The 27,990-nt window shown below is 37.1% G+C and overlaps 1 protein-coding gene across 2 annotated transcripts in view; it reads right to left on the reverse strand.

Moving 5' to 3' along the window:
- The window catches only part of LCLAT1 (lysocardiolipin acyltransferase 1), a 157,104-nt gene that overhangs the window by 42,942 nt on the left and 86,172 nt on the right, over positions 1 to 27,990 (reverse strand). For both annotated transcript variants that reach the window (XM_084900185.1, XM_084900186.1), the window contains exons 2-3: positions 22,237 to 22,405; positions 9,180 to 9,378 (exon numbers count right to left, since the gene is read on the reverse strand). In XM_084900185.1, the coding sequence (XP_084756311.1) occupies positions 9,180 to 9,378; positions 22,237 to 22,404 (367 nt within the window). In that variant the 5' untranslated portion in view covers position 22,405. The remainder of the gene's footprint in view (positions 1 to 9,179; positions 9,379 to 22,236; positions 22,406 to 27,990) is intronic.

Below are 27,990 nucleotides of genomic sequence, written 5' to 3' on the forward strand. Positions count from 1 at the left end.
GCCACAGGAGCTGCTGCACTGTGGACCCAGGTCAGGGCTCATGCAGGAGGCAACCAATCCATGTGTCCCTCTCAGGATGATATTTGTTTGTCTTTCCCTATCTCTTCCATCTTCTCTAAAAATCAATGGGAAAATATCCCTAGGCAATTCGAGGGTGGGTGATGCTGCAAGCTGGGTTCCTTAATAGTACATACAAATGCAAATAGATGGACAAAAAAGCAGAAAACAGAGACAATAGCAGCTAGGGAAAAATAAAGATAGTATACTGTTGTAAATATCTAAAAAATCTTGCAGCGGAGGTGCCTAAAGTTTGTTGGCTTCTTTGCTTATCAGTATTTCTTATATCCTACTAAAGTCTTGATGCACGAAGTTTGTGCACAGGCAGGGTCCCTAGGCCTGGCTGATGATCAGGGTCAATCAGGGCCTTCCTTCCCAGGGCTGCTGGCTGCCAGCTGGGGCCTTCCTTCCTTCTGCGCTGCCCCCTCGTGGTCAGCACATGTGGTCAAACTCCTGAGGGGACAATTTGCATATTAGCTTTTTATTATATAGGATGTCCTTCTATTAGTCCTCCTGAGGGAATTTCTTTCAAGAAATGTTTGAATCTTAGAATGCCTGGAATGTGTTTTCAGTTTTGGAGGCTACTAAAGCTGAAAACAAAATTTAAAACTCCAAATCATTTCCCCCTCAGAATTTCAAAGCTACTTACTTCCCACTGTTTTCTATCATTTAATAAGGCTCACAAAAAGTCTGACATCATCCTGATTGGAGTAGATAACCCAATTCCTTTCCTCTGGAAGCTTTAATGATTAATTTTTGAATATATTTTTTTCCTCTTCATTCTCTCAACCTTGCTGTCTGGAGCTTCTGTTAGATGTTAAAACATCTGTTTTCATCTCCTTTCATTTTGCATTGTGTTCAAGAAAAATCCCTTGGCTTGATCATCCAACTCACTAACTTGATCTTAGTTAGTTGTGATTACCTACTAACTGAGCTTATTGCAGCAATCATCTCTTTAATTTTTAAGATTTGCACTTGGTTCTTCTTCATAGTAGCCAAAATATACGGACAAATAGAAAAAAAAATGTTATGACAAATTCAATAGTAATAATTTTAATAAAAATATTTATTGAATGACTACTATGTGCTTAGTACTGTTCAAAGCATTTTTCTTTAATTCAATTAGTTCTTAAGACAGCTTTATGAAGTAGGTAAAATCATCATCCTCATTTTATGGATAAGGAAACTGAGGGACACTGAGATTCAAAAGAACTAATCAGGTTTCAAATGTAGGCAGTCTGATTCCAAAGCTGATGTTTTTAACCAGTGCACTAAACAGCAATATATACTTGAATCTCTCTAAGGGTACTTATTAAACATAGTGACATCATTTACTCAGTGAATTAACTACTCCTTAGAGCAGGGGTCTTCAAACTACGGCCCGCGGGCCACATGCGGCCCGCAGAGGAGTCTGATCCGGCCCGCCAGGTTTTTTGGGCAGTGAGCGCAGCCGAGGTGTTACAGTAGGAATTAGTAGTTCATATAGTCCGGCCCTCCAGCTCTCTGAGGGACCGTGATCTGGCCCCCACTTTAAAAAGTTTGAGGACCCCTGCCTTAGAGGCTACACTTGGCATTTTTTAGTACTAGACTATCTTTAAAGCTGTGTATTTTCCTCAAATGTCAGTTCTAAATTGTCTTTGTCTTTGTAAACGATGTTCTACCACTGAACAATACTGGCAGGGAGAATGTATTTCTCCATCCAAGTGAGGGTATCTGTTGCGCCCTTGGGGGAGGGAGTAGTAGCAAGATCTGTGGAGCTGTGCCATAAAACTCTTCTAATGCTCTGTATGTTTCAGGAATCTCAAAGGGAAGACAAATGGCTGAATCAGTCAGCCTCTTGGACTCTCCTTTGAAGATATGATTCTTCCCCTTTGTGCCTTTGCCTTGTCATGTTCCATTTATACACTGAATTTTTACTGCTTTTAAACATTTTTCTCCCTTTCATAAAAATCACAGGAACACCTTATGAAGTCCTGCTCTCCCCATTTCATTGCCATCAAGGTATATTTTATTTAAGTATAAAGCAATATCAAGATATCTCTTAACATTTTAAATATTCAAATGTACATTTTTATGATATTTATTTCTTAAGTGTGAGCTGATAAATGACAGTGCAACTGATCATGTCATTTGAAATTAGGCTATATACCAGTAACTTGACTTTTCCATATGTTTCCATCGAAGGACATTCCCTCTATCACCTCAATTTCTCAGACAAGGGCTAGGAGCCTGGCAAGTTGATAAAGACAGATTCTGTACATGGTGGTGTGGTATTGCTACTACTATCTTCTTTCTAAAATCCATTTACATTATCAGCATTGCCTTCTCAAGCAGACAGAATTCTGACCTCCAGCACTGTGAGACAGTAAAGATGTGCTGTTGAAGCCACTCCATTACAAGCAGTAATGGGAAAGTGATACAGAGCATAAGCAGAGCCCAGGTCTTTTAGTTTCTAGTACTATTCTTTTTTTAACTTTTGCTAGCAATTGATGCTATCGCTTTCATTGCTTTTATTATTTTTTTGTTTCAATATCCCAAAACTTTAATTTGCTTTATACTAATTAATGTAGTAATTTTTTATTTTTATTCAATTTATTGTAATTTTCACTTGACATACAATATTTTTAGTTTCAGGTATAAAAGTGATTAGACTTTTATATAACTTACAAAGTGAACACCTCAATAAGTCCAGTACCCACCTAGCACCATACAATTATTAAATATTATTGACTATATTCCCTATACTGTATTTTACCCCCCTGTGACTATTTTTATAACTGCCAATGTGTACTTCTTAATCCTTTCACCTTTTACACCCATCCCTGGACCCACTCCCATCTGGTTACCATCAATTAAGTTTATTTTTTATATCATTCTTTTTTTAAAAAAAATATATTTTATTGATTTTCTTACAGAGAGGAAGGGAGAGAGATAGCTAGAAACATCGATGAGAGAGAAACATCGACCAGCTGCCTCTTGCACACCCCCTACCAGGGATGTGCCCACAACCAATGTACATGCCCTTGGCTGGAATCGAACCTGGGACCTTTCAGTCCGCAGACTGACGCTCTACCGCTGAGCCAAACCGGTTTCGGCAATTAAGTTTATTTTTTAGATTCTACATATAAGTGAAATCATATGGTATTTGTCTTTCTTTGACTTATTTCACATAGCATAATAGCCTCTAGGTCCCATCCATATTGTCAAATTGGCAAAATTACATTACTTTTTACGGCTAATATTCCATATATATGTACCACCTCTTCTTTATCCATTCATCTACAGATGGACACTTAAGACAGATAGATAGCCATGATATGGAAGCTATCTATCTATCTATCTATCTATCTATCTATCTATCTATCTAACTAGAAGCCCCATGCACTAAGATTTGTGCAAGAATGGGCCTTCCCTTCCCTGGCTGCCGGCACCACCTTTGCTCTAACCCAGAGCCGCCTTTCCGCCTTCCCATGCTGCCCAGAGGCCCAGAGCGGCTGGGGCAGTGCAGAACGCCTGCATTGTCCCCTGCCACTGGGCTCCTGTGTATGCAAATTAACACACAATCTTTGTTGGGTTAATTTGCATACTCATTCCTGATTGGCTGGTGGGTTTCTCATACTCATTCCTGATTGGCTGGTGGGTATAAAACAGTGATTAGACTTTTTCTAAAAGTCTAATCACTTTTTATACCTGAAACTAAAAATATTGTATGAAAGATTTGCATCTTTCTCTTTTATTAGTGTAGATAGAAAAATATGCTAATTAACCAGACACCGAAATGGGTGGACCGGACAACAGGAGGTTGAGCACGCAGCTTCAGGGGTGGGATCGCTGGGGCCTCCATGTGCCTGCCCTGGGGGAGGGCCTGATCAACAATGGCCCTGGCTGCTTCAAGGGCTGGAGAGGGAGACAGGGTCAGACCAGTAATGGCTGCTGTGGGACCCAGGGAGGGAGGTAGGGCGGGACCCGTGACTTAAGGGTGGGCGGCGCCATGCAATTCTCACTCATAATTGTAAATAATGCTGCAATAAATATAGGTGTGCATATATCTTTTTGATTAGTGTTTTAGATTTTTTTAGATAATACTATTGGTAGAAATGCTGGGTCACATGGTAGTCTATTTCTAATTTTTTGAGGAACTTCCATAATCTTTTCCACAGTGGCTGCACCAATCTGCATTCCTATCAACAGTGCATGAGGATTCCATTTTCTCTACATCCTTTCTAACTCTTGTTGATTTACAGATGATAACATTCTGACAAGTGTGTGATGATATCTCATTGTAGTTTTAATTTGCATTTTCCTGATGAGCATCTTTTCATATGTCTATTGGCCATCAGTATGTCCCCTTGGAAGAAATGTCTGTTCAGGTCCTCTGCCATTTTAAAAATCAGATTGTTTGGAGGTTTTTTTTGGTATTAAGTTGTAATATCCTTACTTTTTTTTTTATATTAATGCTTTATAGGATGTATCACTGGCAAATATCTTCTTCCTTCCATTCAGTAGATTATCTTTTCATTTTTTTGATGGTATCCTCTGCTGCGCAAAACCTTTTAGTTTGAGCCAAAACCGGTTTGGCTCAGTGGATAGAGCATCGGTCTGCGGACTGAAAGGTCCCAGGTTCGATTCTGGTCAAGGGCATGTACGTTGGTTGCGGGCACATCCCTGGTAGGGGGTGTGCAAGAGGCAGCTGATTGATGATTCTCTCATCAATGTTTCTAACTCTCTATCCCTCTCCCTTCCTCTCTATGAAAAATCAATAAAATATATTTTTAAAAAAACAAAAAACTTTTAGTTTGATATATTCCCATTTATTCCCTCCCTGCCCCCAACTGCCTGAGAAAACATACCTCCTCCAAAAACAAAACAAAACAAAACAAAAAAAATTAAGACAGATGTCAAAGAATTTACTGCCTATTTTCTTCTGGAGTTTTATGGTTTCAGGACTTAATTTGTCTTTAATCCATTTTGAGTTTATTCTTGTATATGGTATTAAAAAAGTGATCCATTTCTTTTATTTTTTTATTTTTTCTTTTCTTTTTTTTCATGTATATATCTAGTTTTCTCAACATCACATAGGCATGGATTTCTGGGTTCTCTATTCTGTTCCATTGAGCTATTTTTATGCTAGTACCATGTCATTTTCAGTACTATCGCCTTGTAATCTAGTTTGAAATCGGGTAGCATTATACTTCCAACTTTGTTATTCTTTCTCAAGATTGCTTTGGCTATTCAGGGTCTTTTGTGGTTTTAAATTTAAGGATTATTTGTTCATTTCTGTGGGGGAGAGGGAAAAGCCATTGAATCTATCTAAAGCTTGCTTTAGGGAGTATGGAAATTTTAACAATATTAATTCTTTCTTTCCATGAGCATAGTATATCCTTCCATTTATTTGTAACTTCTTCAATCTTATAGTTTTCCAACTGCAGGTAAACTGCAGCTTTTGCCTGTTTGGTTAAATTTATTCCTAAATATTTTATTCTTTTTGATGCAATTGTAAATTGAATTATTTTCTTAATTTCTCTCTCTGATAGTTCATGTTGCAATTTTAGAATTGAATTATACAACAATTTACTTTGTCGGGAAGATTTTTAGTTTAATACATGATTTGGTCACTTTTTAAATCACAATCTCTTTACCACTTTATGCTTTCTAAAAGTCTCAAACTCTTCTGCTACTCTAGTGTGATTAATTAATGATCCAGAAAAACCAAGAAGCAAGAGCTGGGTGGCACAAATGGCACATGCATTTCCTGGTACAAACTCACCAAGCAAATGTACTTTTTATGCCACCTTTGGATTTAATTTTTCATTTTATTAGATTTTTGCTAAGTGTTTTCAAAGTTGGTTAAACATTAGAATCTATGTGTGCATCATCATTAGAAACAGCAGACATCTAACTATAGAACATTTTTTCTTAAAATCTAATTACATATATCTTAGCAAACTCTAGGCAGTTTAGTTAACTTACACAAACTCTTTGTAACTTGATCTAGAATCTAAACACTCTTAATGATTTCTTTCCTGGCTGCTTCATAAGTCTGTTACTTTTATACTTTAAGAAAAGAACTTACAAATTCCAAACTCCTCACACATTCTCCAACCTGGCACTATAGAAACAAAACATTATTTTCCTTTAGTCATTATATTCCAAACATCTGGTAGGCAAACATTTGTTTAAAAATAATTATAAATAGCAATATTAAATATTCCCTACAGTCATGCCAAATTGTCAACAAGCTAAGTCTAGCAGAGTCTGAAGCCAGATATAGCTGTGACCATTAAGATGCATTCATGCTTTTCCCATTCTTTCATTTCCTCCTGCAAATTCCAACTGTAATAACTCTCATTTGCAAACGAGTTATATATATATATATATATATATATATATATATATGTATATAAATATATTTTATTGATTTTTTTTACAGAGAGGAAGAGAGATGGATAGAGAAACATCGATGAGAAATGTCGACCAGCTGCCTCCTGCACACTCCCTACTGGATATGTGCCTGCAACCAAGGTACATGCCCTTGACTAGAATCGAACCTGGGACCCTTTAGTCCGTAGGCCAACACTCTATCCACTGAGTCGAACCAGTTAGGGCACGAGTTCTGTTTTGATTTTGTTGTTTGCTGCCTACACTTTTGCCCTGCTTAATTTACTTTGCTATAGTCAGTATAAAATACTAAAATCTTGTTTCTCTCCAATCCAAAAATCTGTTCTCATTAATGGTTTGCATTTTCATGAAATCCTATTAAGACTGCAAATATTTAAGAGCCTACAATATATAAGATACAATATGTGAGAAGCTTATAAACTCATGTGAGAAAAGAAAATAGGGAAATGAAAAAGCTAAGAATGACAGACTTACATAGGAACACAGGCAAGAGGAGAGACAGGCTTGCAATGATAAAAATGGCTATGGTGGTGCAGAGTATGTGGAAATAAAGATGAAGTGATCAGGGAAAGAGAATATAGGTCTGTGAGGCACTGGAGAAATCAGAGATCTAATACGAATCTCTGTAAGACAAGAAGTGAATGTTCCAGATGGAAATATAGAAAGAAAAGGCAGCAGCAAATACTATTCTACTGCATTTAATTTAATCCTCACAATCATCCAATAAAACAATACATGTTGTTAAAAATTGAGATGTAATTTGATGTGGTATTACTTTTGGGATATGAAAAAACAATTTCATATACAGGAGGGCAAAAGTAGGTTTATAGTTGGTTGTATGGAAAATATGATAAGAAAAAATTCTGTTTCATTTACTCATATTATAAACCTACTTTTGCCCACCCCGTATGTGTATATAGTAGTGATTTTCAAGTTTTCCATTACATGGCACACATAAACTAATTACTAAAATCTTACAGCACACCAAAAAATATATTTTTTTGCTGATATGACAAAAAAAAAAAAGGCATAATTTTGGTTCATTCACACCAGATAGCTATTGTGTTGTCATTTTTAATTTGACAGTCTAAGGGAAAAGAGATCAATGTCCTTAACTAAATAGTCAGGTATTGCATGTTTTAAACATTCTTACAGCCCACCGGCTGAAAATCACTGGTATATAGTGAAATTATCACCACAATATGTCTAGTTAACATCTATTATCACACCACACAGTTACAATTTTTTTTTTCTTATGATGAAAATGTGTAAGATCCACTAGCTCAGTAATTTTCAAGCAGACAGTATGGCATTATCAACTATACTCATCATGCTGTACATTATTCCCAGTCCTTTATTATGACTAGAAGTTTGTGCTTTTTTACCACTTTCACCCATTTGCCTACTCTTTAACCCCCAGCCTCTAGTAACCACCAATGTGTTCTCTGTATCTATGAGTTCAGTGTTCTTTTGTTTAACTCCAAATGTAAGTAAGATCATATGTATTTGTTTCTCTCGTCTGTCTCCACCTAACACCCTCACTGTCTATCCATGTTGTCACAAATGGCAGGATTTAATTATTTTTATGGCTAAATCATATTCCTTATTGTGAGTATATATACCACTTTTATTATCAATTTACCTATCAATTCACAATTAGGTTGTTCATACAGTTTGTCTACTGTAAAAGTTAGAAAGAGACCACCATATGACCCAGCAATTCCACAGCTAGGTATTTATCCAAAGAAATTTAAAACATTAATTGAAAAGATATATGCAGTATTATTTACAATAGTAAAAATATGAACACAACCTAAGTGTCTATCTATAGATGAAAGGATAAAGAATAAGTGGTACATATATATAGGAATATGAATCATCATAAAAAAGAATGTAATTTGCAACAAAATGGATGGATCTAGACTACTATGTGAAAAAGAAAATACCGTATGATTTCACTTATATGTGGAATCTAAAAAATAAATGAACAACAATACAGAAACAAATTCGGGCACAGGGCTATAGCATACAACATAGGGAATATAGTCAATAGTATTGTAATGACTATGTATGATATTAGGTGGATACTGAACTTATCAGGGCAATCACTTCAAAAGTTATATATATAAGTGTCTAATCATGATATTGTACACCTAAAACTAATAATATTGTATGTCAACTGTAATTGAAAAATAAATATATAAAAAGAAAATACCAGTACCTCATATAATGCTTAAAATCAATGGGTATTCAATATGTATTTACCTCATCAGCACAAGCCAATTTCTGGCTTAAATTACCATAAGCCTTACATGCAATAAAAAGTTACTAACTATCATCCTGGTTGGTGTAGCTTGTTGTTCCAGACACTCAAAGGTTGGTGATTTGATCCCTCGTCAGGGCTTATACAGGAGGCAATAAATCAATGTTTTTTCTCTCTCTCTCTGAATCAAATATGTCCTCAAGTGAGTTTAAAAAAAAAAAAGTTACTGTTGGTCCCTCTGGAACCATATCTACTTTCTTGAAAACAATTTTATCCTCTTCTTTCTACATAAGATGTTTCAAAAATAGATTCAAATAAAGTAATCTGTTATGATCCACTAAGAAAAAGTGAGAATGGCTTTAATGCATCAGTGGAGTTTATTCAGTAAGTTATTTTTTTTTAGGTGGGTACATCCATCCTATATAAAATGAATGAAAAACTTAATTTGTAAATAACCTACCGAATCCAGGAACACTTTTGAGACTTGCTTTGAGGCACACCTTCCCCAACCTGAGGTAGCTGTATCTCATCATACAATTCCACAGGAACATCCAGTCCATTCTTGTCCGATGATTCATGATAATAACACTTCTTTCTCCAGGAACAAATGCATCACCTGTTAAAATCACTTTTAGACCAAATAAGGTTTCCAGCAATGCCTATGACAAAAACAAAATACATAACAAATTAACGTTATGGTTTCCCATGAATCTTCTATATTGATCCAGGAGAATGAGAATATGAAGACACAGTTTCTATTTTTAGTTTTACTAATTTAAGTTTCTGGCAGTTTCCTAATTAAAAAATGCTAACTTTCCTGGGGTAAGTTTCCTCAAAGTGAAGGCCATAACAAGAGAATGAAGGCCATAATACTAAATAACAAGGGAATCAATACAATAATAGGATATAACTCTGGTAAATATATATGCACCCAATGCAAGAGTAACCAAATACACAAAAAAATGGAAGATATCAAGAGAGATATCGACAGCAACACAATCATAGTAGGGGATTTTAATACCCCATTAACATCACTGGATAAATCCTCTAGACAAAAAAAAATCAGCAAAGAAACAGCAATCCTAAATGAATCACTAAATCAAATAGACTTAATTGACATCTTCAGAACACTTCACCCCAAAGGTACAGAATATACATTCTTCTCAAGTGCACATGGGGCATTTTCAAAGATAGATCACATATTGGGATACTAACAAAGTCTCTTCAAATTCAAGAAGATTGAAATATCAAGCATCTGACCAGTTCACAATGACATAATATTAGAAATGAACTACAGTAAAAACAATTAAAAAAAAAAAAAATTCACACACTTGGAGGCTTAAGTAGCATGTTATTAAACAACTAGAGGCCCGGTGCACAAAATCCTTGCACTGTGTGTGTGTGGAGGGGGGGGGGGAGGTTGTCCCTTAGCCAGCCTGCATCCTCTCGCAATCCGGGAGCCATCAGAGGATGTCCGACTGATGGCCTAGGCCAGACATCCTTAGCTCTGCCACAGAGGTGGGAGAGGTTCCCACCACCAGCTGTGAGCCCAGCTTCTGGCTGAGCGGCGCTCCTGCTGTGGGAGCCACTGAGCACCATGGAGCAGCTCCTGCATTAAATGTCTGCCCCCTGGTAGTCAGTGCATGTCATAGTGACTGGTTGTTCTGCTGTTTGGTTAATTTGCATATTAGCCTTTTATTATATAGCATGATTGGGTTACCAACAAGATCAAAGAAGAAAAAAAAAAAAAACATCCTGGAAACAAATGACAATGAAAACACAACTAACCAAAATTTACAGGGCATAGTGAAAGCAGTCCTAAGAGGGAAGTTCACAGCATGTCAGGCCTACCTAAAAAAAAAAAAAAAAAAAAAAAAAAAAAAAAATGATAATAATCTAACTCTATAACTTAAAGAATTAGACAGAGAGCAACAAGAAAAGCACAGAGTGAGCAGAAGGAAGGAAATAATAAAGATCAGAGTGGTAATAAATAACATAGAGACCAAAAAAACAATACAAAAGATCAATAAAACCAAGAGCTGGTTCTTTGAAAGGATGAACAAGATTGATGAACTCTAGCAGGTTTACCAAGAAGCAAAGAGAGAGGACCCAAATAAACAAAATCAGAAATGAGAGGTGAAGTAACAACAGACCCCACAGAAATAGAAAGGATTGTAAAAAAAAAAAAAAAAAATACTATGAACAACTCTATTCCAACAAACTGGTCAACCTAGAAGAAATGGACATATTCCTAGAAAAACACAACCTTCCAAAATTCAATCAGAAAGAGTTAAAAAAAAAAAAAAATCTGAATAGGCCAATAACTATGGAGGAAATTGAAGCAGTAATCAAAAAACTTCCAGCAAACAAAAGCCCAGGCCAGATGGCTTCACAGGGGAGTTTTAACATTCAAAGAAGAACTACAACCAATCCTCCTTAGACTATTCCAAAAAATTCAAGAGGAAGGCACACTTCCAAGCTCTTTCTATAAAGCCAGCATCGCCCTAATCCCAAAACCAGGTAAAGACACTATAAAGAAAAATAATTATAGGCCAATATCTCTGATGAACATAGATGCTATAATACTCAATAAAACCTAGAAAACCAGATCCGGCATTACCTTAGAAAGACCATACACCATAACCAAGTGGGATTTATTCCAGGAATGCAAGGATGGTACAATATCTGCAAACCAATAAATGTGATACATCCCATAAACAAATTGAGAGACAAAAATCACATATAATCACACCAATCAATATAGAAAAAGCATTTGACAAAATCCAACACCCTTTCTTGATAAAAACTCTCAGCAAATTGGGAATAGAGGGATCATACCTAAACATAATAAAAGCCTTATGTGACAAATCTACAACCAACATCATACTCAATGAGCAAAAACTAATATCATTTCCCCTTAGAACAGGAACAAGGCAGATATGTCCACTCTCACCACTCCTGTTTGACATACTACTGGAAGTGCTAGTCACGGCGATCAGACAAGAAGAAAAAATAAAAGGCAACCAAACTGTAAAAGAAGTAGTAAAACTGTCAAGATATTGTACATAGAAAACCCTAAAAACTTCATAAAAAAAACTAGACTTAATAAATGAATTTGGCAATGTAGTAGTATACAAAATTGACACCCAGAAATCCATGGCTTTTTTATACACCAACTACAGGCCCGATACATGAAATTCGTGCAAAGGGCTCAGTCCTCACAGCCCCATCTTTTTATTATTATAGATAATGCACTCACAGAAAAAGAAACTAAAAACTTATTTACCACTGCACAAAAAAAAATAAAAAAATAAAAAAATAAAATAAAAAAATTAAGATACCTAGGAATAAACTTAACTAAGGAGGTAAAAGACCTGTACTTGGAAAACTATAGGACATTGAAAAAAGAGATAAAGGAAGACATAAACAAATGGCATGTTCATGGATTGGTAGAATCAACATCATTAAAATGTCCATATTATCCAAAGCAATCTACAGATTCAATGCAATCCCCATTAAAATACCAACAGCATATTTCACAGATCTAGAACAAACTCTCCAAAAAATTTATATGGAATAAAAAAAGACCCCGAATAGATGCAGCAATCTTGAGAAAGAACAACAAATTGGAATACCAGATATGATGCTGTATTACAAAGCCACTGTTCTCAAAACTGCTTGGTATTGACACAAGAACAGATATATAGGTCAATGGAATAGAACAGAAAACCCAGAAATCGACCCAAGCTATTATGCTCAATTAATATTTCACAAAGGAGGCATACAATGGAGTCAAGTCAGTCTCTTCAATAAATGGTGTTGGGAAAACTGGACAGATACATGCAAAAAAAGTGAAACTAGACCACCAACTTACACCACACACAAAAATAAACTCAAAATGGATAAAGGACTTAAATGTAAGATGGGCAACCATAAAAATATTAGAGGAATTCACAGGCAGCAAAATCTCAGACATATGCCAAAGCAATAACTTACCAATACACTCCTAGAGCAATGGAAACTAAAGAGAAAATAAACAAATGGGACTACATCGCAATAAAAAGCTTCTGCACAACAAAAGAAACCATTAACAAAACAACAAAAAAGCCCACTGCATGGGAGAACATATTTGCCAATGTTATATCCAATAAGGCCTAATCTCCAAAGTTTGTGGGGAATTCATCCATTTTAACAAAAGGAAGATAAACAATCCAATCAAAAAATAGGCAAAGGACTTAAATAAACACTTTTCAAAAGTGGACATATAGAAGGCCCACTTTCGTAAGAAACATATGAAAACAAGCTCAAAGTACATGAAAGACACAAATCAAAATGATAATGAGATATCATCTCACACCTGTCAGAATGGCTATCATCAACAAATCAATAAATAACAAGTGCTGGCAAGGATGTGGAGAAAAAGGAACCCTCATGCATTGCTGGTGAGAATGCAGACTGGTGCAGCCACTGTGAAAAAACAGTATAAAGCCGAAACCGGTTTGGCTCAGTGGTAGAGCGTCGGTCTGTGGACTGAAAGGTCCCAGGTTCGATTCTGGTCAAGGGCATGTATGTTGGCTGCGGGCACATCCCCGGTGGGGGATGTGAAGGAGGCGGCTTGTCAATATTTCTCTCTCATCGACGTTTCTGGCTCTCTGTCTCTCTCCCTTCCTCTCTGTAAAAAATCAATAAAAAAATAAAATAAAATAAAATAAAATAAAATAAAATAAAATAAAATAAAATAAAATAAAATAAAATAAAAAAAAACAGTATGAAGTTTCCTCAAAAAATTAAAAATGGAACTCCCATTTGACTCAGTAATCCCACTTCTAGAAATATGTCTTAAGAAATCAAAAACACAATCAGAAAGGACATATGCACCCCTATGTTCATAGCAGCACAATTTACAATAGCTAAGATTTGGAAACAGCCTAAGTGTCCATCAGCATATGAGTGGATTAGAAAACTATGGTATATCTACACAAGGGAATACTATGCTGCTGTAAAAAAGAACTCATACCCATTTACAACAGCATGGGTGGATATGGAGAGCATTATGCTAAGTGAAATAAGCCAATTGGAGAAAGATAAATATTACATGATCTCATTCATTTGTGTAATATAATGAACATCATAAATTGCTGAACAAAAACAGATCCAGAGACATAGAAGCATCGAACAGACCATCAAACCTCAGAGTGAAGGCAGCAAAGGGGAGAGGGAGTAAGAGATCAACCAAAGAACTTGTATGCATGCATAAAGGATAACCAATGGACACAGACACTAGGGAGGTGAGAACATGTGCTGGGGGGTGGTGGTGGCTGGGGAGAAGTCAATGGGGGGAAAAGTAGACATATGTAATATTACATGTAATACTTTAAGCAATAAAGAATTAAAAACAAAAAAATGTTAACTTTCATTAGAATCTTGAATATACTAAGTTAAAATGAAAAAGGCATACAAGATTCCACTGTGTAATTTTTAAGGCTATAAATATATAAGACTAGAGGCCCGATGCATGAAATTCATTCAAGGGGCTAGACCCTCGCAGCCACAGCTTTGTCTAGAAGGTTGTTCAGCTGTCTAGTCTAATTAGCATAGTAAGCTTTTATTATTATAGATTATTACTTCTTTTATAGAAAGGATAGTCAACAAAGTCAACCCTGGGTAAAGGGACAAAAAGTCAAGAATTTTTTTCATACAAATACACATATCTGTTTATTTAACAATGTATAAAACATAAAATATAACTCTTTTTACTAGAGTGCTGCACCTATAGCACCTATGACAGTGCCTGGCACACAGGAAATACTCAAACAGTTGCTGTATATTTTAATTAACTTTTCTGATGGCCAGCATATAATAGATATAAAATATTTAATAGAAAAGTATACTATACTATAGACTGGAGTGTTGAAAGAGACTCAACATGTAATACGAAAACTTGATTACTGATTTTAGTCCCCATTTAAATTTTCAATTAATTTACATGTAATGAATTTACTAGATAATATATGACTTCACTATTATTTGACTTCCCATTAATGGAGAGAAAACTGGTCCAATGCAGATAAGAAAATAAAAAGTTCCTTGACAATATCATGAAAACTTTGATCAAATTGTAGCAAATATACTATGGTGCAGTCATAAAATGGAATATAATACAATATGAAAATAAATGAAGGACCATAACAATAATATGGTTAACACAAAAGCAAATACACATATCTGTTATTTTAACAATGTTGAGAAGCAAAGCAAACAAAATAATATATACAACAAGTGTTCTTACATAAAACTTTCTAAAACAAACAGGAACTAAGAAATTTTAGGGGTAAATAGATGGGTAGTAAAATTATAAGCAGCAAGGAAATAACTACCTTTCTAAGTCAGGTTAGTGGCTACTTCTATCAAGTAGGAGGATGTTGTGCTTTGGGAAGCTAGGTAGGTAGCTTGCTGGAAGGCTAGCAATGCTTTATTTCTTGACCTGGTTAATAGTTATACTTTAAAATTATTTATTAAACTATATGTGTTTATGTTTTATTAACTTTTCAGTATGTTTGTTACATTTCACCCAAAAATCTACTTTTTTAAAGATTATGATACAAAACAACACTAGTTCTTCAACATAAGAATAAATAGGATTTTAAAAAAAAAGATTAAACGTTAGCTAAAAGGAAAAGGGAAAAAAATAAGTTAGAAATGTTATATGTCCAAAGAAGTACAGTGTTAAAATTTTAACAAAATTTAAAAAAAAGAAAAGAAATCAGCCTTGGCAGGTGTTTCTCAGTGGTTAGAACATCAGCCTGCAAACCAAAGGGTCATGGGCTCAATTCCTGGTCAAGAGCAAGTACCTGGGTTGTGGGGTTCACTCCCTACCCCACAACCCAGGGTGCATGAGGAGGCAACGAGTAGATGTCTCTCTCTCCCTTCAACTCTCTCTGCAAAGCAATGAAAAACATATCCTCAGGTGAGGATTAACAAAACAAAAGATCATTTGAGGTAACACAGCTATAGATATCCCACAGGTCCCCATTAAGTTACTTTTCCTTGACTAAGATTCACATTATGGCCTAGGTATTTGACCTGGCACTCATTAAACTCTAGAAGGATGGCTTTCAGGAGGACAATAAACATGTACCCTTTCTTGAAATTGTACATAAGTATGTTGCTAGGCAAAATGTCTATAGTTTTCATCAGATTTTCAAAAGGGTCCATAAGCACTCAAATAATTATAAATCCAAAGCCTCTGGGAAGTTAAGTCCCTATGTAGAAGACTTCATAGAGAGAATCATGGCAGAGACCTCTGCTTGGACTCATAGTAAGAAATATCTCTTTCCACTTGTAAGTATAAAGGACCATCAACTACCAAAATGAATCACTAACTGTATGTCTTGACCAAGAGTATACATTCACCATCCAAGGTTAATTTGGATCAGTTCCCCCTGTTTTGCAAAGAACTGAAATGTAGGATATCCTTTCCTTAACTGGTTAGAAAAAGGAAGCAGACTATTAATTGTATTGTACTGTAGAAAAGTTTCATATTTTAAGCCTATAAACTCAAAACCTCAACTCTAACCTTTTACATGCAATTTCTAACATATGTTTTCTATGGATCCCAAAAACAATCTTTTGCTTTTAATTATGAAAAATGTCAAAATAAAAAATTCCAGACTATTTGTCCAGGAGCATATCAATGACATTTTCTCCCTTACCATCTTAGCACTCAATCAGGATGTGCCTGAAAGTTATATATAACCTTTTGGGCAGCTTAGATCTCAAGCTCACGTTACATCATTTTTAATACCAGACAAGACATATCTAGTCAACATTATTTACCGCTCCTGCAAGGCAGAATAACAAATACATTACACAAAGATATAGCTGTCAAGTGTATAAAGAACTTTAAAATTCAAATAATCCAGATTAAATGGATAAAACAAAAAGACACTGTTCTCATATTTGTACTATTTCTGTTTCATATTTGTACTATTTCTTCAGCAATAAGAAACTAATCTTGTAAATTTCATAATGCTGTATTTCTTCTGTTGAACTAAGTACTACAACTCTCATGACTTTTACCTAATTGGGCAAATATTTCTCCTAGAATTAGAAATACAGGAGCAATTTCTGAGGATCTTTTATGTACCATTTACTACCTCTAAAAGTTCCACCGTGTATAAAACATTACAAGGAGAGGTTCCCCTCATGATCACTGAAGATTTTGCCATGTCCTATGCTCTCATTTATCATTCCAATAGATCTTTATTAAATCTGAGGTAAGAACAACTACTATGTGACATTCCTCATCTGCTTTCTCTTCAGCAGAGCTTCAGCCCAGCTCCTCAAATCCTTAGCTACTTAAGGCCTTGCAATCCCAAGTCATTCATCAAACATTGAGCACCCCTTTCTTAAAGAGAAGCAGTCTAGACAGAAATTATATCCATTAGTCTGTGTTTGTTAAACACCTCTTTTGTTCTAGGACTGGAATGAAATCCATAGTCTGTGGAAGAGACTTGTATCCTAGGTGGGTAGTTAGAAAATGACCTTTAAATTCCTTAGTCATGATTTATGGTGAAAGGACAGAGCTCTTAACAATTGGACTATTGAAAAGATTTAATTTTGAAAAGCAAAAACTGCTCTGAGCCCTAACCGGTTTGGCTCAGTGGACAGAGTGTCAGCCTGTGGACTGAAGAATCCCAGGTTCAATCCTGGTTGAGAGCATGTACCTTGGTTGCTGGCACATCCCCAGTAGGAGGTGTGTAGGAGGCAGCTGATCAATGCTTCTCTCATCAATGTTTCTAACTCTCTATCCTTCTCCCTTCCTCTCTGTAAAAAAATCAAAAAAATATGTGGGTTTTTTAAAATGCTCTGGGCACATGAAAAGTTTGATTCCAATAGTACTACATTAAATGGTATAATCAAAAAATGAAATATACAAAAGACATGCACTACTTATACAAATGTACCAAGAGAGACTGAAAGGTTCACTCCACAGATTGCTCTAGGAAGAATTCTTGCACAACAGGTAAGTTAGACTAGTTTACTGCTAAGTTTCATCTAAGAATCAAAAAGTTTTTACTGCAGTACCTCATTTAACTTAAAAAATGTGTTCCTTAAAAAAAAAAAAAAAAAAAAGTACAAGGGGGAAAAAAGCCTTGCCAATGAAATCACTTTGTAATTATTTATGTAAGCAATAATTAGTCTAAGTGCATTTATCCTAATTTATTTTTAGTAAAAAAATTTTAACTCTGGGATTGCTTAAAATAAAGTATACCTACTACAGGGGGAAATGACTAAATTCCTCCTAGATAAAATGTGACCTATTTTCTTCAAAAAAACTCCTTTAGTACCTTAGAAAAATATGAAATAAACAATCATAAAAGACACCTTGACAGTTTTTCTCCATTTCTTTGAACAGAGATGTATACTATCTCAAAATTATAATGTCAGTTTTCTGTAACCTACCTATAGGGGATTTGAGATCAATAAATTTCTTAACTAGAAGGTTCTCCACTGTGATAGGCTATTACTAGTGAGCAAGGCACTGAGTTAAACAGCTAGGTATAAGTTTTTTCAAATATATACCAATATAATACTATGGTGGTGGTTGAATCTTGCCTATATGTTAAGTTCTCTAATCAGTTAATAAGGCAAAATAAGGAAAATTTCAATTAAATGAAAACACTACAAGAAAAGCTAAAGGCAGTTCTTTACGCTGAAGGGACAAGACACTAGGTGGAAACTCTAATAAACATAAAGAACTCTAAATATGAAAAATATTTAAATAGAGGCTATATTTTTTCTTCAATTTTCTTTAAAGGACATGACTATTTAAAGCAAGAAATTATAACATTGCATTATGGAGGTAATTTTGTAACTAGTTGTAATTCAAGCATGTCAAACTCAAAGGCTAACACAGGCCAAATAAACAAGGTTTAAGTTTATGTGGGCTGCAAAAAAAAAAAAAAAAAAAAAAAAAAAGAGCTTCAATTTTCATAGAAACATAGGTTTATTTTGATAGAGACATGCTGAATACAAAGGGCTGAAATAAATGAATAATCATTCACATAAAATAGAACATTTTAATAAAAATTAATATTTTTTCTTGAACATTAACTTACCAGAAACTGAGTGTATTGCAAATAAGCCTATTTTTCTTATTCTCTGAAAGCAAAATATTTCCTTTCAAAAGCAAAATATTTCCTTTTGCACACACCAAACAAGTCTGTCCAAGACTAGTGACATGGCAATCGGATGCTAAAATATTTACTACTAGCCCTTTGCACTCCGCTGTCCCCACTCAGGGGATATCGGAATTCTAGCATATCACTCGGATGTCCCCTCTTAGGGGAGATTGCAGTTTATTAGTGATTACAGGGAATTGAGTTATTTCAACGCAACTTTTTGAGACATGCATGTTTCCCTGAAGTTTTATCTTGAAATGGCACAAGAAATTAAATCAAAATATCGTAAAATTACTAAGATATATACAAGAAATGTCAGCGGGTTTTGTGTCGGACGAGAACATGAAATTATAGTAAATGCACGTTTCCGCCGCAAAGTAGCGTCAAGAGTAGCTGGTAGCCAATGTCCAGAATGGTTCGGAGTGCAAAGGGCTAGTATTACTGGAGAGAAATGGTATGCCTGTGCATAAAGTGTGTAAGGGAAATGAATGCAACATGATGATAGTAATCAGTCATTAGCAAACCTTTTAGTTTTATTAATAATTATGTATAGCAGGATATTGTGAAAATTAAGTCATGAAATTTTTATTAAAACATTTCTTACATACCATTATATTGGCTTGGCCACAAAAATATTTGTTGTGGCCAAAACCGGTTTGGCTCAGTGGATAGAGCGTCGGTCTGTGGACTGAAAGGTCCCAGGTTCGATTCTGGTCAAGGGCATGTACATTGGTTGCGGGCACATCCCCGGTAGGGGGTGTGCAGGAGGCAGCTGGTCGATGTTTCTCTCTCATTGATGTTTCTAGCTCTCTATCCCTCTCTCTTCCTCTCTGTAAAAAAATCAATAATATATATATATTTGTTGTGGGCTGCATAAGGTCCATGGGCTGTGAGTTTGACATGCTTGTAATATGATAACGCAGCACAAAGGATGTAAGAATAAATTACACGATTATAAGGTTCTTACATTTTACAAGATGCAATAAATATTAACTCTAAGTGGACTGTGATACACTAAGGTTGCATTAGGTAATTTTTAAACCATAATTTTAAAAATTATATAAATATAATTTTCTTTCAAAAATAGAACATTGCACAACTCGTTTTATGAAGCCAGCCTGCTCTGACATCAAAGTTTGGGCAGTCTGACCTTGAAACTTATTTATGTCTGTCTACTCATCCAACAAATATTTTAATAGGTACCTTGTTTCAGGTATTTCAACAACCTATGTCTTTTGCTTCTCGACCAAAAGAGAAGGCTTTCTACGACTATTTCTTGCTAACTTTCCTCTCCACTGTGAGGGAATCATCACATTACTGAGACCGATTTTATTACTAGTTATCCGTTTCTCAGGTATTTTTCCTCTAGTCAGGCATTCCTCAGCTCAAAATAACTCTAATCCGCCCTCTGAAACATTCAAGAGGGACCTGTGAACTTCTTACCACTGAAGAGTTATTAAGGCTCCATGAGAGTCTGATGAATCCTATCACTTAAGGCTCTAATGGCAGCAATCTGGATTTAATCTTATCTGTGCTTAAATAATTTGTTTCTGTGTGTGAGCTTGGGCAAATTATTTAATTTCTCAAAACTTCTATATCCTGTTCTATAAAATGGGGACAATAGTGGCCCCTGAAAGGAAGCCATCCTCCTAAACACAGTATCTGCCACAAAAGTGGTCAGCAACTCTGATCATCCTTATACAGGAATTTTTACTTTGACTTTTCCTTTCAACAAGATCTTCTTTTTTCTCCTAATAAGTGAATTAAATATGCAACCATACCACAATTGTTTATTATCTACAAGTATGCTGTCTCTTTCCCTGTGCCTGTAAAACAGACAGCTTAAAGTGCAAATACAGAAGAGAGATAAGAGAAAGGAGACCAGAGAGAGGCAGGGGGCTACTTATAGTTAAACAGTATCACATTTCATAAAACAAATATCTATAATTTAAAACAAATTAATCTTGTAAACAAGGAACAAATTAATTTCAAAAAATTATTCATCAGAGGATTCCTTTTTAAATATGAAAAGGGCACACTGTAAATGATTTATTAAAATTAAATTTACAGGAAACTTTTAAGAAATATCTGCTCTATCAAGGTAAGTATACCACCATTGCATCAAGAAATATTTCCCGCCGGGACCGGTTTGGCTCAGTGGATAGAGCGTCGGCCTGCGGACTGAAAGGTCCCGGGTTCGATTCCGGGCAAGGGCATGTACCTTGGTTGCGGGCACGTCCCCAGTGGGGGCTGTGCAAGAGGCAGCTGATCGATGATTCTCTCTCATCGATGTTTCTAACTCTCTATCCCTCTCTCTTCCTCTCTGTGAAAAATCAATAAAAAAAATAAAAAAAATAAAAAAAATAAAGAAATATTTCCCAATCAATCTCTACCTGAGAGGTCCATACCATCAGCATGATACTCTCCTCTCTACAAACATAACAATGGCATCTGCTTGAGGAGAAATAGACAACTCAATTCAAAAGAAGCAGGTAAAGAAGACCCTTCAACAAATGAAGGAAGAGGATTCCTTTCTAGTTCTCCTGTTTGAGTATAACACCCACCATAACAAGTAGTAAACCAGTAATAGTAAGTTCTAGGTGTTACTCAAGAAAAAGAAAGAACGTAACACTCACGAAAGATAGACAGCCTATTCAAGGTAAGGACAACTGCATACATGTCCATTTTCAGAGAAGGCTGAAGCCTCTGCAGTCCCAGACAAGGGAGGAGTCTGGACTGGAATCCTACTGAGAGTCCCCAGCTCAGGATCAGAGGGAGAACGCTCACAGCAGCATGCATTGAGCTTGCAGAGATACCTGGCAGTTCCAAGAATTCACTACATGTTTTGTATATACTTTCATTTTACATATGTTATTGACCTAGCCCACAGATAGGAAACCACTTTATTCTTAAATTTTGTGGTTACTGGGAAGAATTAAAGCAATCACATCAATATCAGGAGTTTAAAAAATATTTATCTAAATCTTAATTTTTGTCATTGTTTTGTAAATAAATGGAAATGCAAAATTGATGATGCAAAATTGATGATACAAATATTCTTCAATCTGTATCTTTAGATTTGTATATTTTGCTATATTTAACACATATCTCAATGAAAAAAAATTTAAATTAAAATATAAATGTCTCAATTAGATATTTTACTTCAAAGGACAATTATTTTTCTTTCTAGTTTTTGTTTCCCTTTAAATTTAATGCACCTCTTATATAACAGGAAAGACTTAAATCTAACATTTGACTAAATCTGACTCTAACAAAGTAAAAATCTATACATTGGGCCACTTTGATAATTTCCTTCTCTAGTGTGTAACTTACCACTGGAAGTGTGAGCCAGGTTGCCACAAGGCGGTTGTTGATCCAGCGATACCAGGATGGGCTTATAAGCATCAAAGGTAAAAAGGGACCCAGCATGAAGATGCTTCCAAAAAAGCTTCCCCAAAACAGAGTGAGTATGAAGTAAATCCCTTTCCATGACACCCTCATTCTGAAAGACATAAAAGGAAAGGTATATTTCGTTACGATATATGTAATTGCTCAAATTCAATCTCAGAATGATATATATAATAACCTTTAATGAGAGGATTACAGTAAGCATGCAAACTCAAAGGCTAAATAAACAAGGTTTAAATTTATGTGGGCCGAAGGGAAAAAAAAAAAGCTTCAATTTTCATAAAAATGTAGGTTTATTTCAATAGAGACATGCTGAATACAAAGGGCAGAAATAAATGAGTAATTGTTCACATAAAATAGAACCTTTTAATAAAAATTAATATTTTTTCTTGAACACTAACTTACCAGAAACTAAATAACTGCACAAACAAGCGTAATGCAAATAAACCTATTTTTCTTGTTCTCTGAAAGCGAAATATTTCCTGTTGTGCACATCAAACAAGTCAGTCCAAGACTAATGACGTGGCAATTGGCTGCTAAAATATTGGAGAGAAATGGTGCGCCTGCGCATAAGGCGCGTAAGGGAAATGAATGCAATATGATTATAGTAATCAGTCATTGGCAAACATTGTAGTTCATTATTAATAATTCTATATAGTAATAAAGATGTGATATACAAATTGACTGTCATGCCCTCACAAGATGGCTGCCTATAACCAGACTGGCAGGGGGGTTAGTGAGGGACAACCAGACACTGAACAGCAGGCTGTGTGGAGCATCCAGGCCGACGGGAGGGGCATGAGGGGCAACTAGGTAGGCAGGGGGGGCAGTTGGGGGCATCCAGGCCAGCAGGGGGGTGGAGGGACAGTTAGAGGCAACCAGGCTGCTGGGGGTGGGGGCAATTAGGGGTGATCAGGCCCGCATGCAGAGGCAGTGAGGGGCAATCATGCCAGAAGGGAGGCGAGGGGGGAGGAAGGAGCAGTTAGGGGTGACCAAACAGGCAGGCAGGTGAGCAATTATGAGCCAGTGGCCAGGATTGTGAGAGGGATGTCCGACTGCAGTTTAAGCCCAATGCCTGGGACATCCCCCGAGGGGTCCCGGATTGGATAGGGTGCAGGCTGAGCAGAGGGACTCCCACCACCCGCCCCCCGCCACACGAATTTTGTGCACCGGGCCTCTAGTCTGGGTAATATGGGTAATATGCTAATTAGACCTTCCTGACATCCTTCCAAAGCCATGGTGGCAGGGCCAAGGCAGAGGTGGTTAGGGGTGATCAGGCCAGGAGGGGAGGGCAGTTGGGAGTGATCAGGCCAGCAGGGAGGCAGTTGGGACAAGCATGCCAGCAGGGGGGCCAGTTGGGGGCGAGCAGTCTGGCAGGGGGGAGAAGTTGGGGGCAATCAGGCCAGCAAGGTGGAGGCCATTGGGGGTGAGCAGGCCAGCAAAGGGGTGTGGGAGCAGTTGGGAGTGAGAAGGCTGGCGTGGGGGGGAGGGGGCAGTAGGTGGTAAGCAGGCCAGCAGACAGAGTGGTTAGGGGTGATCAGGCAGGCAGGTGAGCAGTTAGGAACCAGCAGTCCTGGATTGCAAGAGGGATGTCCAACTGCCCAAAGGGTCCCAGATTGAAGAAGGTGCAGGCCGGGCTGAGCCCCCGCATCCCCCCCCCCCACCCCCCGCCTCATGGTACAAATTTCACCGGGCCACTAGTTTTATATGAGACTTGAGATCCTCAAATTTTTATATCCACAAGGGTCCAAAGAACTAATACCCTTGGGTACTGAGGGACAGCTGTACTTTCATGGGTCCTCATAACCGGAAGAACATAATACTGATATTTTAAATTAAACTGTTGGAAGCATAGTCTAAAATAATGAAACATTTGATTTTACAACCTAAACTGTATTAGAGAAAATATATGGTTTACCTCAGGATAATAAAGCTATTGGAAAAATTATTAAACTATGAAAATGATAATGACCTGAAATGTATGTTAAAAAAAGATATTCCAGTGATCAAGACCTCTGAATATTTTAAAATAATCACAACAGGAAACAAATACTATTTCAAATGTCATAGTGCTTTAAAAATGTCAGACAAACAATGAAACAGGTCAAATCCCTTAATAGAAAATCAAGTTTACCTGGATAATATATTACCAAATCTCTACCAATACTTACAGCTTAATGACATATGTACAAAATGGTTCAAAGTACAAATAGAATAAGACCATAAGTGCTTAACAATTTGTTTACACGGGACCAAGAATTGTCTGTGTTCCTACCACCCTCAGCTTTGCTTCCTGAGGCTCTGGCTTCTTTGGGTGAAAAGCATTATAGATGTACCTCTATAATGTCATGGACCTGGAGAGCAATATGCTAGGCAAAATAAGCCAGTCAGAGAAAGGTAAGGATCACATGATCCCTCTCATATGTGAAATCTAACGAACAACATAATCTGATAAACAAAAATAGACCCAGACACACAGAAGCATGGGACAAACTGTCAAACCTTAAGAGAGAAGCCAGGGGAGGGTGGGTGTAAGAGATCAACCAAAGAACTTATATGCAATAAGCAAAACCAATGGACACGATAAGGGGACCAGGGTGAGAAAGTTCAATGGGGGGAAAAAAGGAAACATATGTAATAATTTCAACAACATATGTAATAATTTCAACAACAAAGATTAAAACAAAACAAAACAAAAAAGACATAGGCAGCTTCTCTCCAATCTTTAGTAGAAACAGAAAAGGAACAGAACTTTTACTTTTTAATTCATGTACTATTATATTAGCCTAATTTTAATAAAGGATAAACATGCATTACTTTATAATTTAAAATGTTTTAATTATAAAAATTTTAAGAACATAATTAATCCAGATTAAAGTTACTTTTGTTTTAATCCCAAATTAAATACTATCAGAAAAAAAAAACAACCCTTGGCAATCAGCTGAGACAAATATATGAGACAAGTTTATGAGTTTCCCAAAATAAATAAGCAGTACGTTGGTTTTGATTCAGATGCCAAAATCAAATCCGTATAATAAAAGTGTAAAGACGAAGATCAATTGTTGCTTATGAAATAACTAGAGACCCGGTGTACAGATCTGTGCACCAGTGAAGTACCTCAGCCTATCCTGTGGGAATTGGGCCAAAACTGGCTCTCCAATTTCCCCCAAGGGTGTCCCAGATTTCAAGAGGGCTCTTCTCAGGTGATGCACCCCAGAATCGGGCTCCCTCCTCTCAGGTTTCCAGTGCATCACCCAAGAACCACAGCTGCCAAGTCACAGCAGCTCGGCAGCTCCTGCATTGAACATCTGCCCCCTTGTGGTCAGTGCTCATCATAGCTATCGGTCAGAGCTTCTACCACCAGGTGATCATTGCATGTCATAGCTACTGGTAAGACCGTTAGGCTTTTATATATATATTAAAGACCCAGTGCACAAATTCATGCATGGGTGGGGTCCCTCTGGGTGCTCTGCAGGGATTGGGCCAAAACCCACAGTCCAATACCGCCTGTATCTCCTACCTGCCACTCCAGCTCATCGCAGCCCCACTGTGCCTGCCATGGGCTCGCACCCAATCAGTCCTGAGATCAGGAGACGCTTTCATTTCTGAGCCCCAGTTCTGACTGCACTGAACCCCAGTTCTAGGCCAGACTCCAGGGACCCAGGCTCATACAGAGGAAGCCTGGGCTATAAGGCGGAAACCCAGGGGAGAGGTGAGAGGCAGTCCCGGAGGCGTGCACATTGCTTGCAGAGAACGGGCGGTTGACTGTGCCACTGGATTGCCCTAGCAGGAAGGAGACAAAAGCTCCAGACTGCTCTGAACCCCACTTCCAACTGAACTGAACCCCAGTTCCAGGCTCATTGGGGGAGAGCCTAGACCACATGTGTCAAACACAAGGCCCGCGGGCCAAATCCAGCCCGCCAGGCCTTGCAATGTGGCCCGCACCGCGCTGTCATCACTGCACTCCGCTGTCAGTTTATGACATTGTCAGTTTATGACTGTTCAGTAAACCATTCGGCCCGCGATTTAGGCTGGATTTTAGATTTTGGCCTTCTCTGATTGAGTTCGACACCCCTAGCCTAGACTGTATGGTAGTGTGCGAAACTCAAGGGCACCTTACTCTCATAGGTGTTTGCAACGAGTACTGAAGGACCCTGAGGAATACTGAGACTCAGGAGCCTCGTGGGGCAGGGCTGACGGAAGCCAAGGCTGTAGGCTCCACCCTGAAACTCCGCCCCATCCAAGCTGAACACAGAGACTTTTAAGGCTACCAACTCAGGGAAGCTGTGAAAATGCCGAGACAAGGAAACAGATCACAAATGAAAGAAATGGAGGACAAAAAGCAACTGGATATAAAGTTCAAAACCACGCTTATAAGGTTTTTCAAGAATTTCCTAGAAAAGGCCGATAAAATAAACGAGACCTATGAGGATATGAAAAGGGATCAACTAGAAATAATAGGGGATCAATAAGAAATAAGGGATCAACAAGAAATAAATAATGCATTGTCTGGGGGAAAAATATTATACAGAGTCCTAAAAACAGAATGGAAGATCGCAAGAATCAAGTCAAAGATTTGGAACATAAAGAGCCAGAAGATACTCCTCCACAGAAGCAAGAAAGCAGAGAATCCAGAAAGTTGAAGATAATGTAAGAAACCTCTAGAACAACTTCAAGCGAACCAACCTCAGAATTATTGGGGGTCCCAGAAGATGAGAAAGAGCAAGATACCGAAAATATACTGAAAGAAATAGTGTCAGAAAAATTCCCCCACCTGGTGAAAGAAATAGACTTACAAGTCCAGAAGTGCACAGAACCCCAAACAAAAGGAATCCAAAGAAGACCACACCAAGACACATCATAATTAAAATTCGAAGAGCAAAAGACAAAGAGAGAATATTAAAAGCAGCAAGAGAGAGCACCTATAAAAGAGCACCCATAAGATTATCAGCTGATTTCTCAACAGAAACCATGCAGGCCAGACGGGAATGGCAAGAAATATTCAAGGTGATGAATAGCAAGAACCTACAGCCAAAAATAATCTACCCAGCAAAGCTATCACTCAGAATCGAAGGCCAGATAAAGAGCTTCACTAATAAAAAAAAAAAAAAAAAAAAAAAACTAAAGAAGTTCACAGCCACCAAACCAGAATTATATGAATTGCTGAAGGGGGTTCTTTCAGAAGAGAAAGAAATAAAGATAAAAATTATGAACAGCAAATACGTAACTATCAACAAGTGAATCTAAAAACCAAGGGAATTTAAAAAAATCTGATGAACAATATTAACTGGTAAATATAATAGAATCAGAAGTATGGAAGGGGAGTGAACTGACGATTCTCGGGGGGGGGGGAGGGAGTGGGGAGTGTGGGAAGAGACTGAACATAAACTGTGCACCTATGCATGAGGACAATGTGGGGTGGGGAAAGGGCAGAGGGTGGGGTGGAAACCTGGTGGAGGGGAGCAATGGAGGGAGAAAAAAAGAGGAACATATGTAATAATATGAACAATAAAGATTTATTAAAAAAAAAAAAAAAAGAAGAAAGAAAAGAAAGAAATATCGATGAGAGGGAAACATCGATCAGCTGCCTCCTGCACACTCCCTACTGGGTATGTGCCTGCAACCAAGGTACATGCCCTTGATCGGGTTGACGTTCTATCCATTGAGCCAAACCGGTTG

This window comes from Pipistrellus hanaki (genome assembly GCF_964339955.1).
Source record: "Pipistrellus hanaki genome assembly, chromosome: 12".
Classification (NCBI taxonomy): Eukaryota; Metazoa; Chordata; class Mammalia; order Chiroptera; family Vespertilionidae; genus Pipistrellus; species Pipistrellus hanaki.